Source organism: Quercus lobata, chromosome 5 (assembly GCF_001633185.2).
Source record: "Quercus lobata isolate SW786 chromosome 5, ValleyOak3.0 Primary Assembly, whole genome shotgun sequence".
Classification (NCBI taxonomy): domain Eukaryota; kingdom Viridiplantae; phylum Streptophyta; class Magnoliopsida; order Fagales; family Fagaceae; genus Quercus; species Quercus lobata.
Window position 1 is genome coordinate 81,604,475 of NC_044908.1, and position 15,530 is coordinate 81,620,004.

The 15,530-nt window shown below is 32.4% G+C and overlaps 1 protein-coding gene across 1 annotated transcript; it reads right to left on the minus strand.

Annotated features, from left to right (window-relative positions):
* Positions 1 to 826: 826 nt before the first annotated feature.
* On the minus strand, positions 827 to 7,345 carry LOC115991935 (ubiquitin receptor RAD23b-like). The gene is made up of 12 exons (XM_031115925.1): positions 7,140 to 7,345; positions 6,170 to 6,331; positions 4,558 to 4,596; positions 4,389 to 4,462; positions 4,259 to 4,303; positions 3,002 to 3,179; positions 2,796 to 2,927; positions 2,634 to 2,705; positions 2,057 to 2,104; positions 1,830 to 1,939; positions 1,225 to 1,303; positions 827 to 1,122 (listed from the first exon to the last, which is right to left on the minus strand). The coding sequence occupies exons 1-12, from the start codon at positions 7,203 to 7,205 to the stop codon at positions 1,006 to 1,008; spliced, it is 1,122 nt and encodes a 373-aa protein (XP_030971785.1). The 5' UTR covers positions 7,206 to 7,345; the 3' UTR covers positions 827 to 1,005.
* Positions 7,346 to 15,530: the final 8,185 nt, after the last annotated feature.

Here is a 15,530-nt window from a genome sequence, read left to right on the forward strand (position 1 = left end):
ATGATCGATGGCGACGATGTGGGGAGGTCTCGATGGTGGTTTAATCTGAGTTTATGGTGTGGGTTGGTCTTGGTTTGTGTGGGTTTGCTTGGTCTGGGTTAATTTGGGTTGTGGGTTGATCTGGGTATGTGTGGAGGCGTGGAGACGATGGCGTTTTGATCGGCGTTGATTTTTCTTTGTGTGGGTTGATTGGTGTTGGTTGATCTGATGTTGAATCTAATTTTTCATGTGGGTTGATCGGTATGTGTGGGTTGATCGGTATGTGTGGGTTGATCTGATTTTTCTTTGGTTTCTGATGATGGTGGTGATGGTGGCTGGGTAGTGATGGTGGCTGTGGGTCTGTGAGAGAGGGACAGTGAGGGAGTGAATAATAAAAATTAGTAAAATAAAGAATATTTTATTGAATAAATATGTAGAATAGATAAACTGATGTGGATGTTTTGTAAAAGTAGATGTGTAAAATAAAAAAATTAGGTTTTTTTCGTGTAAAATAGACAGAAAATTTAGAAGAACTGATGTGAATGCTTTTATCATCGTATTAGCACAAGATCACTAAAAGTAGCATTTCTCCCTTTTATACTTAAAAAGGGAAAAAAAAAAAGTTTTTCTTCTTTTTTTTCTTTCTTTCTTTATTTTTTTTTTTTAGAATGAAAAGAGTAGCATTTTATTTTGCACGACATATTTATAGGTATTATTTCATCAAGACAAAAAGATGAAAGTAGCCTGGTTACCTGATTTCTGGAGATATTATGATCATGTGCTCCAGAGCTCTTGATTACCCACCATATTTTTTACCAATAATGTATACTTCATGGGGAACAAATAATTGTAAAACTTAAAATTAGACACCACTTTTGTCACGTTCTCTATACTCAAATTGATAAAAATGAATTTCCTTAAAGAATTTTAGAGTACATAGTTTAATCCAAACACTACCCAAGTAAAGAAAGGGAGAAAGAAATGAATCCAAGAAACCAAAACTATCAACCCAATGAAGGTATATCATCAATCCTCAAAATCTCCAGCATTCTCCAACAGGTAATTGGCAGCCAATTCTTCATTGCGATCGCATGCCAAAAATGCCTCAATGACTAGGGCTCTATCGAATCCCATTCCCTCCAGCTACAGAATGTGAACATAAATCAATCAATACATATTAATAACATTTAAGGGAACAGAAAGAAATGAAGAGAGTATTGTATCACATAGAGAAGGAATCCATACTCGTTCAATAGCTTCCTGTTCAGCCGGCGTGACATGGACAGCATGAGGCAAATCTTGCTCGGGCTGATCAAATGCATCCCTGCAATTAAAAAGAAAATTTATGCTGCCTTGTTGTTTAACAGTTCCAAGTGGAGGTTAATTTGCAGGGGTCAAAGGCGCCTATATCACAGTACATAAAAGCATTTTATCTCAAATCAAAACAAACAAAATCAAGTTTACACCACACACACACAAAGGGTCAAGTTCCCCAGGTCTCAAAAAATAAAAAAAAGGTCAAGTTCCCCAGGTCTCATCCCTGTGCTTCAGAAGAGAGCCTGATCAGGCTTGATACATTGAATTTATCTGTTTATTAGTATAAGTCCACAAGTACCAAAAAAATCTCCAGAGCAATGATTTTAGACATCAACATTGAAAGGAGTATTAACTAGAGACGATGACAGCATTGGGTGATCAAGGAGACAAGGACAATGATTATGCCTATAAGAAAAGGAAGGAGGATGACTGCAGCATCTAAGGATTTCTATAAAATTGAAATGAATGAAGACATCTGACTCTTTTACTTTCTTTTTTTCACTCAAAGATTTACTGGATATGCATATACTCACCCTTCAGAACCCTCTAGAGGTTCATTTATCAACTGAAGAAACTCTGCATGGTGCTCCTGAATTAGTCTTAAAAGCTGGGGATTTTGCTTTCCGAGCTCCTGAAGCATGGGCTGTACCAGAAGCAGTAGTTTTAATAATGAGACATTACTTGCCAAAAAAATAATAGAAAATAAAACTCTAAAGACATCAAAAAGCCAGTAGGAATACAATAAAGAAATGATACAGACCTGTAATATCTGTGGATTTGCTTGCACCATTGATCGCAGTGCTTGAAACTAAAAGGCAAAGTGAAAAAATAAATAAATAAATATATATATTCAGTCACATCATAAGAGTTCATTAAGTATAACAGGATGTAAATCAAACAGAACATTTGGTATCACAACTAATTGGCCATAAATCGATTTCAACACAATGCAGAATTGGGCTTAGACAAATCAATGAAAGTAAAAGTCCAAATGACAAGAGTGTGCTCTAGTTTGAGTCAGATGGATGCATGCTTCAATTTTACTTCTAGTCATGTCCTCTCGACCATATCCATTATAATATTGTTGAGGTTATAAGGTAGAGATAAAGAAGCTATAATTGAGAAGATCCAATCCATTTTATCATCCTTATGGGAAACAATTAGCACAAGTATCAATAAAAAAAGAACTTAAAGAGTGTCAACCTCAATATAGAAAGAAAAAGGTGCCAACAAGTTAATTTAATTAGAATGCCTATGCTTTCTTAAAATCCCATACATAGAACTCAAAGATTCTTACATAAAAGGGCAGAAGGAAATGAATATAACAGCAATCCAACCTGTTGATTGTTCCTAAGAAATTCAAGGGATCCAAGTCCTCCGCCACCGGCACCAGCAGCAGCAAGTGTCTCCTGGAAAATTCCAGCTTCTTAAAGTTAGGGACCGGATGACAGTGAGTGAGTATAGGTCATGAAGTCCCAACCAAATTTAAAATATTTTACCTGTGGAAACATATTCAAGGGTGATGAGTTAGGTGCTCCAGAGACAGGTGCAGTGGCACCACCTGTTTCAGTTGCCAGACTTTCTGGGATTTGAGCCACTGGTACTGCAACTTCTGCTGTTTCTGGAATACCCTGTAGTTAGGCCAACATTAGTATCTAAATCAAGACTACTGCTACAGCAGAACAATTATCGATTTTAAACATACTGAGTATAAGTAATCCACAGCTCGCTCTGGGTTGTTAAAAGCTGCTCGAAGTGCACGGGTAACTGTTTCTCTGTCCCAGTTGCCACCACCCATATCCATTATTTGTTGAATAGTCTGCTCAAGAGTATTACCAGCAACTAGATTTGAAGCAGCTTGTCCATAGGCAACAGTAGGAGCACTGTAACAAGATATCATATCATGATACTATTATATTAAATTAATAAGAAATTTTGTTCTCTGCAACTAGAAAGGAAGTCCATTTATGTAGATTTGTTACTGAAGGCCAAAAAAATAAGAGAAATAAGAGAAAGACATATCAATCCTACTAAATTTCACATTATTGGTGCATATCTATGATAAACAAGCATGAAGTAAAGCATTTGATCTGGATCATGCATTGTCAAAATTAGAAATAATAATAATAAATAGACCCTGTCAAATAGCACACCAAAAATATATCTGGGGTTTAAGATTTGATTGGAAACCTTGGAATTCAGCCAGGCAATATAATGGGTAACTGACCTCTGAATTTCAGTCTGTGCCAATGACAAGATTGGACTGGCCTCAAAATTTCAACCCAGCCACTTGAACCAACCAAAGTATCAGTAGATAGAAGCCATCTACTGGTTTTTAGACACTAAACCGTGGTGGACATGGTTTTGGTACTTAATTTAGGAACAAAATATATACACACTTCAATGTGTACCATTCTTTTTTTTTTCTAATGAATACATAAACTCCAGTGTTTACCATTCTACAAAATATATACCCAAGAGCTGCATTCTAGTAGTCCACACTATCATGCATTCAACACAGATTCAGCTCCATGTTTGATCCCAAGGCTGAGCATGGATTATACCATGCTCTTAATACATGGTATCAAAAATATCGCTTAGTAAAAGGTATATATGAATATGCCACATGTCCAATGAAAAAACACATTTCTGATCACACCATCACTCAATGAAATATCATCTTGTATGTGATCTAATCAACTTACCAATTATATGATGTTGATAAGCTAAAGAAAATAATATACTCAGAAAGAAAACAGGAAACCCTTGTCAAGCATTTAAATTAAATGCAAGCAATTTTTACTGTGGCTGAAACTTGACAGAGCATCTTCTCATCTCCACTCTTTTTTTAAGGTAACTGATCAAAGGTTGTTTTCAAATCTTGATCTTCATGTTCACCAATTTCAAAGCCATTTGTTCTAACAAAATACTAAGATGAATATCTTAGAGATAGAGCCCATACTTAGCTGCTCCTGTGTCTGAAGCAGATGATGTGCTCTTCGAGGCCCTACAACACAAATAGCAAAGTGTATAGATTAATCCAGCAGATCCCCAAAAGCAACAATTGAAAGAAACCTGTCATAGAAACTCACAGTGCTTGTACAGGAGCTTCAAGTGCAGGAGGGATTGAGGTAGGTGCCGTTGTAGGTGGATTTGTAGAAGCAGGCTATCATACAGAGGTAAAATAAGTGGTTTATAAAGAAAACATAAGAAATCAGATGTGATCATTTTGGGGCAACAAATAAAAATGAGCAAGAATACCTGAGTAGATGAGGCCCCCGATGAGCTCAATGTTTTACTCTGCCAAAATGGCAATAGGATATAAAATTAGGGTACATAAAAGTATCAAGATGTAGTAAGTATCTAAACTTATGCAAACATACCAGACAATAACAAGCAGAGAATTTTCTTAAGATCCTTAGTAGTATTGGCTAACATTTAGGAACATAATAATACACTCAAAAGTGGAAATTCAATCACAATGATGCCAAAAATAGCTCATCCAATAGCCAAAAAAGAAAAAGCTATGGTCTTTAAAACTAATCTAGAATTAACACAAAGTACTTTTTCATGATAATAAATAAATAACAACCATGCACCAACTGGGGGGAAAATCAATGATGCCAACACCAGACCAGGTAAGGCAGGAGAGCAGGGTTCGGAATCCAACACAGGAGTTCAAAACTCTTTCATGTTTGGTGCAATATTGAAGAAAAGCATAATGCTGCTTCTTCAGATTTGTAGTGACAGCCATATGAGACTTCTGGTAACGAGGCTACTCTGCATACTTTTAGATATGTCGAAATATCTAATTGAGTGCATTCATGTCAGCATACTGCCACTCAAGTTGACTTACAAATCATACTGTTCATAACACACAGAAAGGTAATGAAATAGGTAGTGAGGCTGCTCATTTTTTTAGGTATAACCAGGTTATACCCAGTGATGTAGTTGGGAGCATTCAAATAGTCATATATGTCTTCTTTTATGAAAGTATACAAAATAAATATATAAATTCATACTGTTCATAACTAATTTAGGCAAAAAATCCCCAAGGAGTATTGCAATTGGTTGGGGACCACACCTCAAGAAGCAAAATCACTGGTTCAAATTTCCCTCCCAAATCCTTGCATTCAAGGAAGAGGGGGAATATTAAAATAAAAGACAAAATCCACCAATTCTTGATACAGAATGCTCAGCAAAAGCCTTAACTAGTATGTAAAATATTCACAGAGATGGAAGATATGAAATTATAGCACTGGAAACTAACTTACCATCTTCTAACTTTGAGGAAAGGTAAGGTGTAATGATTAACTTACCTTAAATTCTGAATGCGAATATTAACTAACATGATGTGATAATCACAAAATATTAATTACTGATTTGTTTGCTTTCATAATTTCATTAATGAAATAGCCTTTTTCTTTTTTTACCGGTAGGTGTACATGCACCATTTCAAATATGATGAAAACTAGGATATTGTTCATACTTTGGGTATTTATTAATTTTTTTTTTTTTGATAAGTATTTATTAAATATATTCCATATAAACACATGGAAATAAACAGAAGCTGGATTGAATATTGCATTAATCAGTCAAATACCCAAACTTATAGTGTAGAAGCATCTGTAACATGGTACCCATGTCATGTATCATTTTGAGCAACCTTAAATATTTTTCTTATTATGGAACATATAATATCACATACCATAATATGCACTACCTTAAGTCTCAGTCTCACATAGCTGTAAATAATCTTTGGAATTCACACTTGTTTTACGGAACTTAAAATATAATTAAATATCATAACAAAAACCAAACATGTTAAATTCACAATACAAACAAAATAAAAGCACGTTATGAAAAAATATACCTTGCTAAGCATGACAACAAGAAAACCATCTTCGGAAACATTGTTGTCCGCTAGCGTGGTTTCGTCCTTCAAGACCTTCCCATTGTGAATCAACAACTGCTGTCCACATGGGTAATTGTCTTTTCCTTGCACATCTTCGATGTTCTTCTTGACAGCCATAACCTTTCAAAAATACCACCCGTTAGTTGACTAATTAATCAATAAAGTCCTTTTTTCTGATAATTCAATTATTACAATAAGTAGGGGAGAGGGGATTCAAACCCTGGTTTCCATTGAGTAAAAACACTTTTGACTAATCAATAAACACATAAACAATCCTTTCTTAGTACACCACGTGTCCGTTTTCCATGAGCTCTATTTGTTAATGTACAGATTTTTAAAAGCTCGCCTTTTCAATTACAAGAATACTTCAGCTCAATTCTAGCAAAAAACCAAATAGGTTGATGCCGAACGGACACGTGACCACTATCCAATCAGACATTAAAAAATTTCCCAATTTTATCTCTTTTCCTTATACTAGAGATCATAAAATACCCCTTTAGCTCATTGCCTTAGTGAGGACTACCCTTAAATTCTAGTTATCCATAATTTAATATTAAAAGATAACAAATCACCCACTAGTCCTGCTTTTTTTCTCAACTTACTTAATTTATGTATCCCCATAATCTTTTTTACTTTAACAACTTTAACTTGATCACATTCTGCATTATAATTCTGGTCAAAAATTATTTCTTTGCCACAAATTTAAATTTTTGAGCACCAAATCCTACTCTCTATATAACAATCACAAAAGCAATAAACTGAATTAATGAATAAACAACAAAAATACAAATGTGAAACATCTACTGCTCGTTAATTTGGTTAAAAAAACCTAAAAAACATCAAATTTTTTCTTAATTTTAACGAAACAGATTACATGTAAAGCATTCAAAATTTGAAATTTGAAAACAAAAAAGTTTAAGGAACTCACGGTGTCGGAGGGTTGAACCCTAATTTCAAAATGGCTGCCTTTGAGAGTCTTCACGGTGAGCTTCATTTTGGCGAGTTATCGATCGAAACGACGGCGTTTCGATAGAGGAAAACCCTAGGAAAGAAACGGCTCTGAGAAAAGAGAGAGAGCGCAGAGAGAAAGAGTGCCTTGTTTGTGTTTGCTGCAGGAAAATAAGGCACACACGCAAAACGAAAAGTAACAGTCTCTCAAAACGTATATAGGGGGACCAGCACGGGCTATGCACGTGACTTTGTCTTTATGATTTTTTATTTTTTATTTTTTTTCTTTGAACTAGAATTTATGATTTTGTCTTTTTAAGATGTAAATAAAAATTGATTATTGATTGTTATTGATTTTCTTATTAAAAAGAATTGATTATGATTTCAATGAGTTTAGACAATATTTCACAATCTTTCAATGTTTTGATTTTATGCTAATGAAAGTGGTATTAGTAAGTTAACGTAGAAGTGACAATATTCTAATCATAACTAATTATTTTTTAACAAAATATTATGTTTTTGACATGACCCTAGTTATTTATTTGATTTTGTTACTTTTTTATGAAAATATTTTATTTATTAAATAATATATATAGGGAAGTGTTGTATTGACCAAACTATTCCATTTCTTACAATGAAACACCTCGAAAACCTTACCTGAGGAACCAATTTTATGGTCTCGTTTGACTTTGTAGTAGGCTTGGTAGCTTTAGGGAGAACACAAGCTAACAAATTTGTCTTGTTCGAGTCTTTCTTTATTTCTATTTTTAGCTTTGCTGTTTTCGATAATTCGAAGGATGTTAGCTTCAGCTTGTCCCTATTGTTTGGTTATTTATGCACTGGTTATGTACCCCCCTAAAATAAAAAAACCAACATAGCTAGTAATTAATGAATCTTCTTATTCCTAAGATGGAGTAGTTTTTTTTCTTAAGTGTATTTTTTTTTTTTCCTGAATGCATATCTTTTTTAAAGAAATATAGAGGGGTAGGGTTTGAATTATTATTATTATCATATATATTTATTGTTGAGAAGAAGGTATGGTTCGTTACATACGTGGACATCACAAAGAATGCCTGGATTATTACTTAAACCCTATAAATGCATATCTAGTACGACTCAAAGTCCATATTCAACATAAATTGTAATTCTTTCTCAAAAAAATATATATATAAATTGTAATTAATAAATAAATAAAAATGTTAAATTAACAACTGCATAGTTTAGGATTTAGTTAAGAGTGTAGAGTTGATTTTTTGACTATTATTTATAAGAAAAAGTTTGATTTCAACACGTTTAAAGTTATTTTTTTTTCAACATACTACTTGACAATTGATGAGTTCAATTATATGTAGTTTTAGTCACATTACTTTTTTAATGAGTTATGTGATTTGCAGAGACGGAGCCAGGACTTAGAGTTAGGGAAATGGCTCTGTTGCTAGTTATGTGCGGCAGCTTCGGCCTTTAACTCTACTACTTTATCACTAAAGATTTTTGTTTAAAACTTTTTAAATGGCCAAGTTGTTTGTTTTGGGTAAAATAAATTAATTGGGCTTAATTTTTTTTTTTTAGTATTATTATTGGTAATTTTTGTTGTGGGGCTAATTTTTTTGGACTTGTATATTTTGTTTTAGATTTAATCTATTAATTTTTATGGCCTTAAAAAGGTGAAAAATGTTAAAACTACAAAATTTTACAAATTGCTAATATGGTGAGTGGTTATCGATAAATAAAAAGTGATGCAAGTGTGGGAACCAATAAAAATTTGCTACTTCAATAGTCTGTAAAAATATTGTAAAAATGTGTGTAACTATAACATTACTCTTAAAAGAATTGACGGCATTGTTAAGGGGGGCAAAATGTAATTTTGTTGAACAAAATTACTAAAATTAGTACCTATTAATATACTAATATTTTTATTAAAAAAATTTAAGGGGGGCCATTGCCCCCCTTAGTCAATACATAGATCCGTCCCTGGTGATTTGTGTAAAGAATATACATGGAAAGTCTTATAATTTGACATATGATGGATTGGAAATGACAACTCTATATTGGTTTGGAACCAAACTTTGTCCTTTTGTATAATTGCAGTTGATTTTCAGGTTTGGTATACTAAGATCTTCAAGAACGAAACCAATATTTTAGTTTTGGGGTCCACGTTATAAACCAAAAATTATTAGAATTCAAAAATGAAACATATAGTAAGATTTAAGAAAAATATACTTTGAAATATAAACCTAGTATATATCCATTCAATGTTAACGAAATATGGACAAAAGAAAAGACACAAAGTATTTATTTGTTAACATATTATAAATCATTCATTTATCAAAGTGGAATAAAACATTTTTTTTAAATCCCAAAAATTAAGTTATGACTGATTGCATATTTTATTCACAAGAATTTCCCTTTCAAAGGACAAAATTAAATTCCCTTAGAAACCATCTTCTGTTGTGTTAAGAAACCGAATGAAAAATTACCATTTTATAGTTTTAATAAAAACAATAAGAGTAAATACGAGTACAACCACTCTATAAACAAGTTGGTAATAAGTTGTTAATATGTTTATACTTGCCAACCATTCAACATTATTCATAAATAAATTATGATAATAAAAACACGTGGGCTATGAAGTTCGGACATGCTACTATTTTGGTCAAAATTTTGAAGAAAAACTAACTAATATCAACACCACAATTGTTCCTCCACCCTTGTGTGTATATCCTATCATAGATCCATCCTCATCCTCAGGCTCTTCCTCTACAGCCCCTGATGATATCCTTAATATGATATAAAACCTTCCCCCAGAGATAAAAGACCAAATAAAGACATTGACCCTTGAAGCTAGATCCAAAAAAATCATTAGAGTCCTCCATAATTACCTTAAAGAGCATCAAAGCCACATCCTTGCCATTTATCCTGACATAGACCAACCATGGAAAACCTCTTTTGCTTTTTGGGTAACCAATTGGATGGTCATACATTATCTCTACATGTGGTATTTATTCAATGAGTATTATTTGTGTCTTCATTTTGAACCAGAGTTTTACAGTTTTATTTTCCCTTGGAAAATAGATATTTTCAAAAATTCTAGTTTGAAATTCTGAAAAATGATGCTCATAATGGAGATTGGAAAAAGTACCCATCACAGTACATCCAAGATTTGGTCACAAGATTAGTAAAAGATGTTTACTTGCTAAGCTCAATTCCAAAAATGATATCCAAGTAGAAGGAATCTTTCACCCATCAGAGATGCATTGGGTCACTAACCCAGATGACAGACTCCATTCACACATGGACACTTCTTGGGTATCTTGTTACCAAGCTCTTACAAAGGCAGAATCCCTTAATAAGGGAATCTTATCCGAAATAGTACCAACTGACCCAGTAGTTTGTAGACAACAATGGTCACATAAAGATCATTGGAAAATGCCCAATCCCCTTATTGATTACGATGACCCCTATTTATGATAACCATGACCCAGATGTCAATGCTGACGTCGACAAAGAATGGTTCCAAGGAAGAGATGGATGGGACCAAACAACTTTAACACTTAAAAAAAAAAAAAAAAAAAAAAAAAAAAAAAAAAAAAAAAAAAAAGGGTCACCTTACAGGCACACTTATTGCTCTTGCAGAAGAAATGTCCTAATTCATCTCAGCCTTATCTACATTTGCTAGAAAAGCTTATTACCTCTGCAGAACCTTATCCAAGAGCAGCTAGCCAGGCCCTTACTACCATCAACACTTGTTAATCAGAATCCAAGCCCCTACCATCTTGTGAAAAACAGATTGTAAATTGTATGTGAATATGGTTTGAGTTCCATTGCCTATAAATAAGGTCTTTGTGTCTTTGTAATGGCAAGAAATAGCCTCCCTCTGATGTCCTTATGTCCTATGTAAAATATCTGTTGAATCTAATAATATCAGTCAGTTTGTTGTATATAGTTCTCTGTTCTATTCCATGCTTCCAAGTAATCTTCTATATTTCTTTAGCATTATATTTTCTTAACCAATTTCCATAATCTTCTTACACCCTCTTCTTCTCATGTGTATAATATCGAGAAAATATTAAGATTTTTTTTTTTTTACTAAATGATTTTAGCAAGATAAAACACCAAAATGCAAAAAAGAAAAAAAGAAAAAAAAGAAAAAGAAACAAAAATTCCTGTTTAAAGTTTATTATTTAGTAGAGGGCCACAAGTTATAAGCTAGCTAACCATTTTTTAGCATATTATAACTAATTTAAATTTTATGAAATATATATATATATATATTTTTTTTTTTTTTTTTGAGTTTGGAAAGTAAATGAGTGAAGGGGTATTGGTGCACAAGGTTGTAAATGAGTCAAGTATGAAAAATTCAAGATTGTCTGTTTAATTTTATTTCAAACACAAACCGATCTTGAGCTTGTCACCAAAATAAATCACCTGATCAACTTGGTTTATGTTTTTTTTAAACAAGCTTGAGCTTGTTCACGAGTTACTCGAATAACTTATAATACTTTTAATATACAGTAAATATAAAACTAAAGTGTTGTTTAGGGATTATGTGAATTATTAAAGATTCCCATAGGTTTAGGGATTCATTCCCCCCTAACATGTCCATAGCCATTTCCGGGTTCTCCTATAATGTAGTTTAGTGTGATACTGTTTCCCCTCTATGCTAAAATGCTGCTAATTGACAATATGGTTTAATTGTTTAATCTATAATTTATATAAAATCATTTTTTAAAAGAAAAGATGTTTGAATTTTGGTTGACATAATAATATTTTGCCACATAAATTTAAGTTTTTGAGCCTTCACAAATTTACAAGTCAATATTTTAATATAATTTTTTTAATTGAATTTAAATTATATTATATATTTAAACCCTTAATTAGAATGCTTTTAAATCATATTTTCTTTAAATAATAGATTAAATCGTTCTATATACATATACAATCCAAATAAATATCTATTAATGATTACCCATAATTATATGGTTAATAGTTGCCATATAAAAATACAACCATAATAAATATCCATTAATAACTACCATAATTATCAATTTTCATATTTAATGTTTCATATACAAACAATCAAAATAAATGTCTAATAATAATTATCATAATTACCAAATTTAATATTTATATACAAAATTAAAGAGAGAGAGAAAAAAAACAGTTTGTATATAAAATCATATTTTATTAAACTTTCCTATGTATTGCACAAGTGACCATGGTTGTCAAAATCTCAATCTGGATCTTAGGATTCTACGATTTTACGGTCTCACCTATCCAAAATGATCCAAATCTTTTAAGGATCTTAGCGATCATTCAGGATCATACAATTCTAATTATTCCAAACGATTCTAGTTTCTTGTAATCTTCTTTAACTTGATAGGAGACTTAGTTGGAACCAAATGAAAAATAACATCTCAATAGATTAAGTTTTGCTATTTTAATATAGAGAGATAGAGTATTAGTTGAACCCAAATGAAAAATAACATCCTAATAGAGTGGGAAAATTATTAGGTACTCCCGAAGTACCATAAATGTGTACTCCCTCCTCTCACATGAATGGTGGGTCCCACCATGAATTTAATTAGTAGGACCCACCATTTATGTGAGAGAAGGGAGTACGCATTTATGATACTCCAGGAGTATATAATAATTTCCCAATAGGGTGTCATGTATTAAGATTGTTGGCCTCTTTAAATGATGCTTACAAATGGATGTAATGATGTATGGTAATTACATCAAATGAATGCAAATTTTGGTTTTTTATGAATGTATAATTTATGTGATTATTTTACATACCAATTTGTTTTTTTTTTTTTTTCTCAAATAATGTAGGATCTTATGATCTGATCCTACAATTCACGATCCTACCTACCTCCCACGATCTTATTTTGGATCCTGATTTTGACAACTATGCAAGTGACTGAGTTAGATAAGAATGTCAGATCTGAGACTTGTTTGTGCCAATGATCAAGACCAAGGTTAAAACAAGAGTTTGGCATATTAAAAATGGACCCAAAATTACATTTTCACAATTCACTTTACTTGAGTCCACCACAAAGCAAAGGCAAAGAGGTAACCTCTGGACTTTTTGTTAAAAAAATAAAATCTTACAAAAGTTTTACATCTTCAAAACGAAAATAACTTAAGTAAATTCTATGGGTTTTGCAAGATTCAATGGCCCCATAGTCGGGTTTTAAACAAAACAAATTGAGGTCTAAAAACCAGCCTATCTATTAGCTAAACATGTTGTAGGCATAGATGATTTTATTGTTTGGATGGAAGAGAATCCTTACTCTATTGAGCAAGCTCTTTCCCATGATGTATTTTCAGTTTCTCTTTCGGAATAAAGTTTCAGTTTTCCTATCAAAAAAAAAATTGGGATCTAAAAAATTCACTCTCTTGTCTACACTTAGATTTGTGTACTTGTGTGTCCTTTTATACACGAGACATATTTTTCCCCAACCAAAAAAAGAAGAAGAAGTTTAAATTATATATAATTAACTTCGTCAAATTATTGAGCAAAGTTTCAATTTGATTCATCAATTATTGTCCTAAATTTTTTTATTATATTTTCAAAAAGAAGGGTAAGTGTGTTTACACTATACGCACACTAGTCTCACTAGAAGTACAGGAAAGTTTCAATTAGTTAAAATTTTGTAATATTAACGTTTTAAAGTTGATTTATTTGTGAGGTTTTTGATTTAAATGTAATATGTTCCTTGATAATATTTAATTCTCATTGGGCTGGAGTCATTGTTGAAGGCATGGGTTAGTAATTTAACACGCCGACACAAACACATTCCAGCCCAATATGCTTTGAATTTCATGAGTTATTGGTGCATATTGGGCTGGAGTCATGGGTTCAAGCATGGGCTAGTAATTTAATACACACACTCTAGCCCAATATTATTTGAATTTGTTTGTAAGAATTTCATTAGGACTCGAAGGCATGAGTTAGTCATGTAACACACAAGTACTAATTTGTGAGGAAAGCAATTTATTCAATAATTAATCAGTTAGCATCTTATATCCATAGCCCAGGGCCGTAGGGTCTCAACTATACCAATACAGGCCTGCCACATCCTAGTGATGCTACCTAGTCATGTATTGGGTAAAGTTCATTTTGGTACTTTTGACTATTAATTATTACTATAATTCAGTTCATCAACTATTAGATTAAAAAAAAAAAACTATTAGGTATGTCAATTTAATCCTTAAAATTTCAAAAATTATAACTACTGTTTGGTTGTTTTTTCAAAATAGCCAAAAAATTAAGCCTATCAATTCGGGTTCAAAGTAAGGTGGAATCAAGTCCACAACTCGCTTTTAGATCACACAAAGACTAGTTGTGTAAAGCAAAGAAAAACATGCCAAGACACAAGCTCATAATGAAGACAAATGGGACATTTATTAAGAGTCCGTTTGGGAATAGCTTATTTAGTTGAAACTAAAAACTTTTTGCTGAAAGGTAGTTGAAATAGTATGGTGGAACCTATGAATGGTAAAAAAAATGCAATGAGACCTATAAATAATAGTAAAAATAAGTTGAATAATAGTAAAAGGCAAATGTTAACAAGTACCGCATATGGTGGGTTCCAGTTAACTCAACTGGTAAAGTCTCTGATGGTTGTATAAGAGATCTGGGGTTCAATCCCCGCCTACACCAAAAACTGATTAGTGTCTTGGTCTGATGATAATGAGCTATCATTAAGAACGGACGCCATATGTTAAATACGTCTAAAAAAAAACAAGTACCGCATATGTGCTTGTTAAGGTTGTGCAAAAGTGGGTCCCATTTAATAATAAAATAAAATAAATAAATGAAAAGGACACAAAACTAGTCATTTTGGTTATTTTAATATTTATTCTCTCTACAAAGTTGACTCCACACTGAAAAATATGACATAAAACTCCAAAAAAAGAAAAAAAATTGTACAAAAAAAAAGTCAAAAGTTACTAGCCGTTAACACAATCCATAGTAAAATTATACTAAATAGTAAAAAAAGCTAGTTTTTTAAGTCAATACTAAACGCAACCTAAGTATTCAACAAATGATACAAATAATTGTCTACTTGTGCCGCCACCCACACAAAACACCATTTATTTGAGTTGTTGTATTTATCCCAAGTCATAGTAGTAACGTGTTTGAGAATTAAGTAGAGTTGATGTTGAAAAGTTGGTCCATAATTACCTCATTCTTTTGGGGTTTATAATAGATTAAGAAAGCTTTTGTTGCCAAAAGCATTTTAGCTGAATTGGCACATCCCCATGCACAAAGTACTTGAAGGTCTAAGGGGGAAAGGGTTCGAGTTGCGGAACTAGCAACATGTTGTAATTATGTCTATATAAAAAATAAAAAGAAAAAAAAGAA

Bases quoted from the DNA above. Each gene is read 5' to 3' on its own strand.
- LOC115991935 (XM_031115925.1), bottom strand. From the start codon at position 7,205: ATGAAGCTCACCGTGAAGACTCTCAAAGGCAGCCATTTTGAAATTAGG. The intron at 4,597-6,169 runs GTATATTTTTTC...CCATTTTGGCAG, and splicing joins TTGTTGTCATGCTTAGCAAG to AGTAAAACATTGAGCTCATC. The intron at 1,123-1,224 runs GTATGGATTCCT...CACATTCTGTAG, and splicing joins AACAGGAAGCTATTGAACGA to CTGGAGGGAATGGGATTCGA.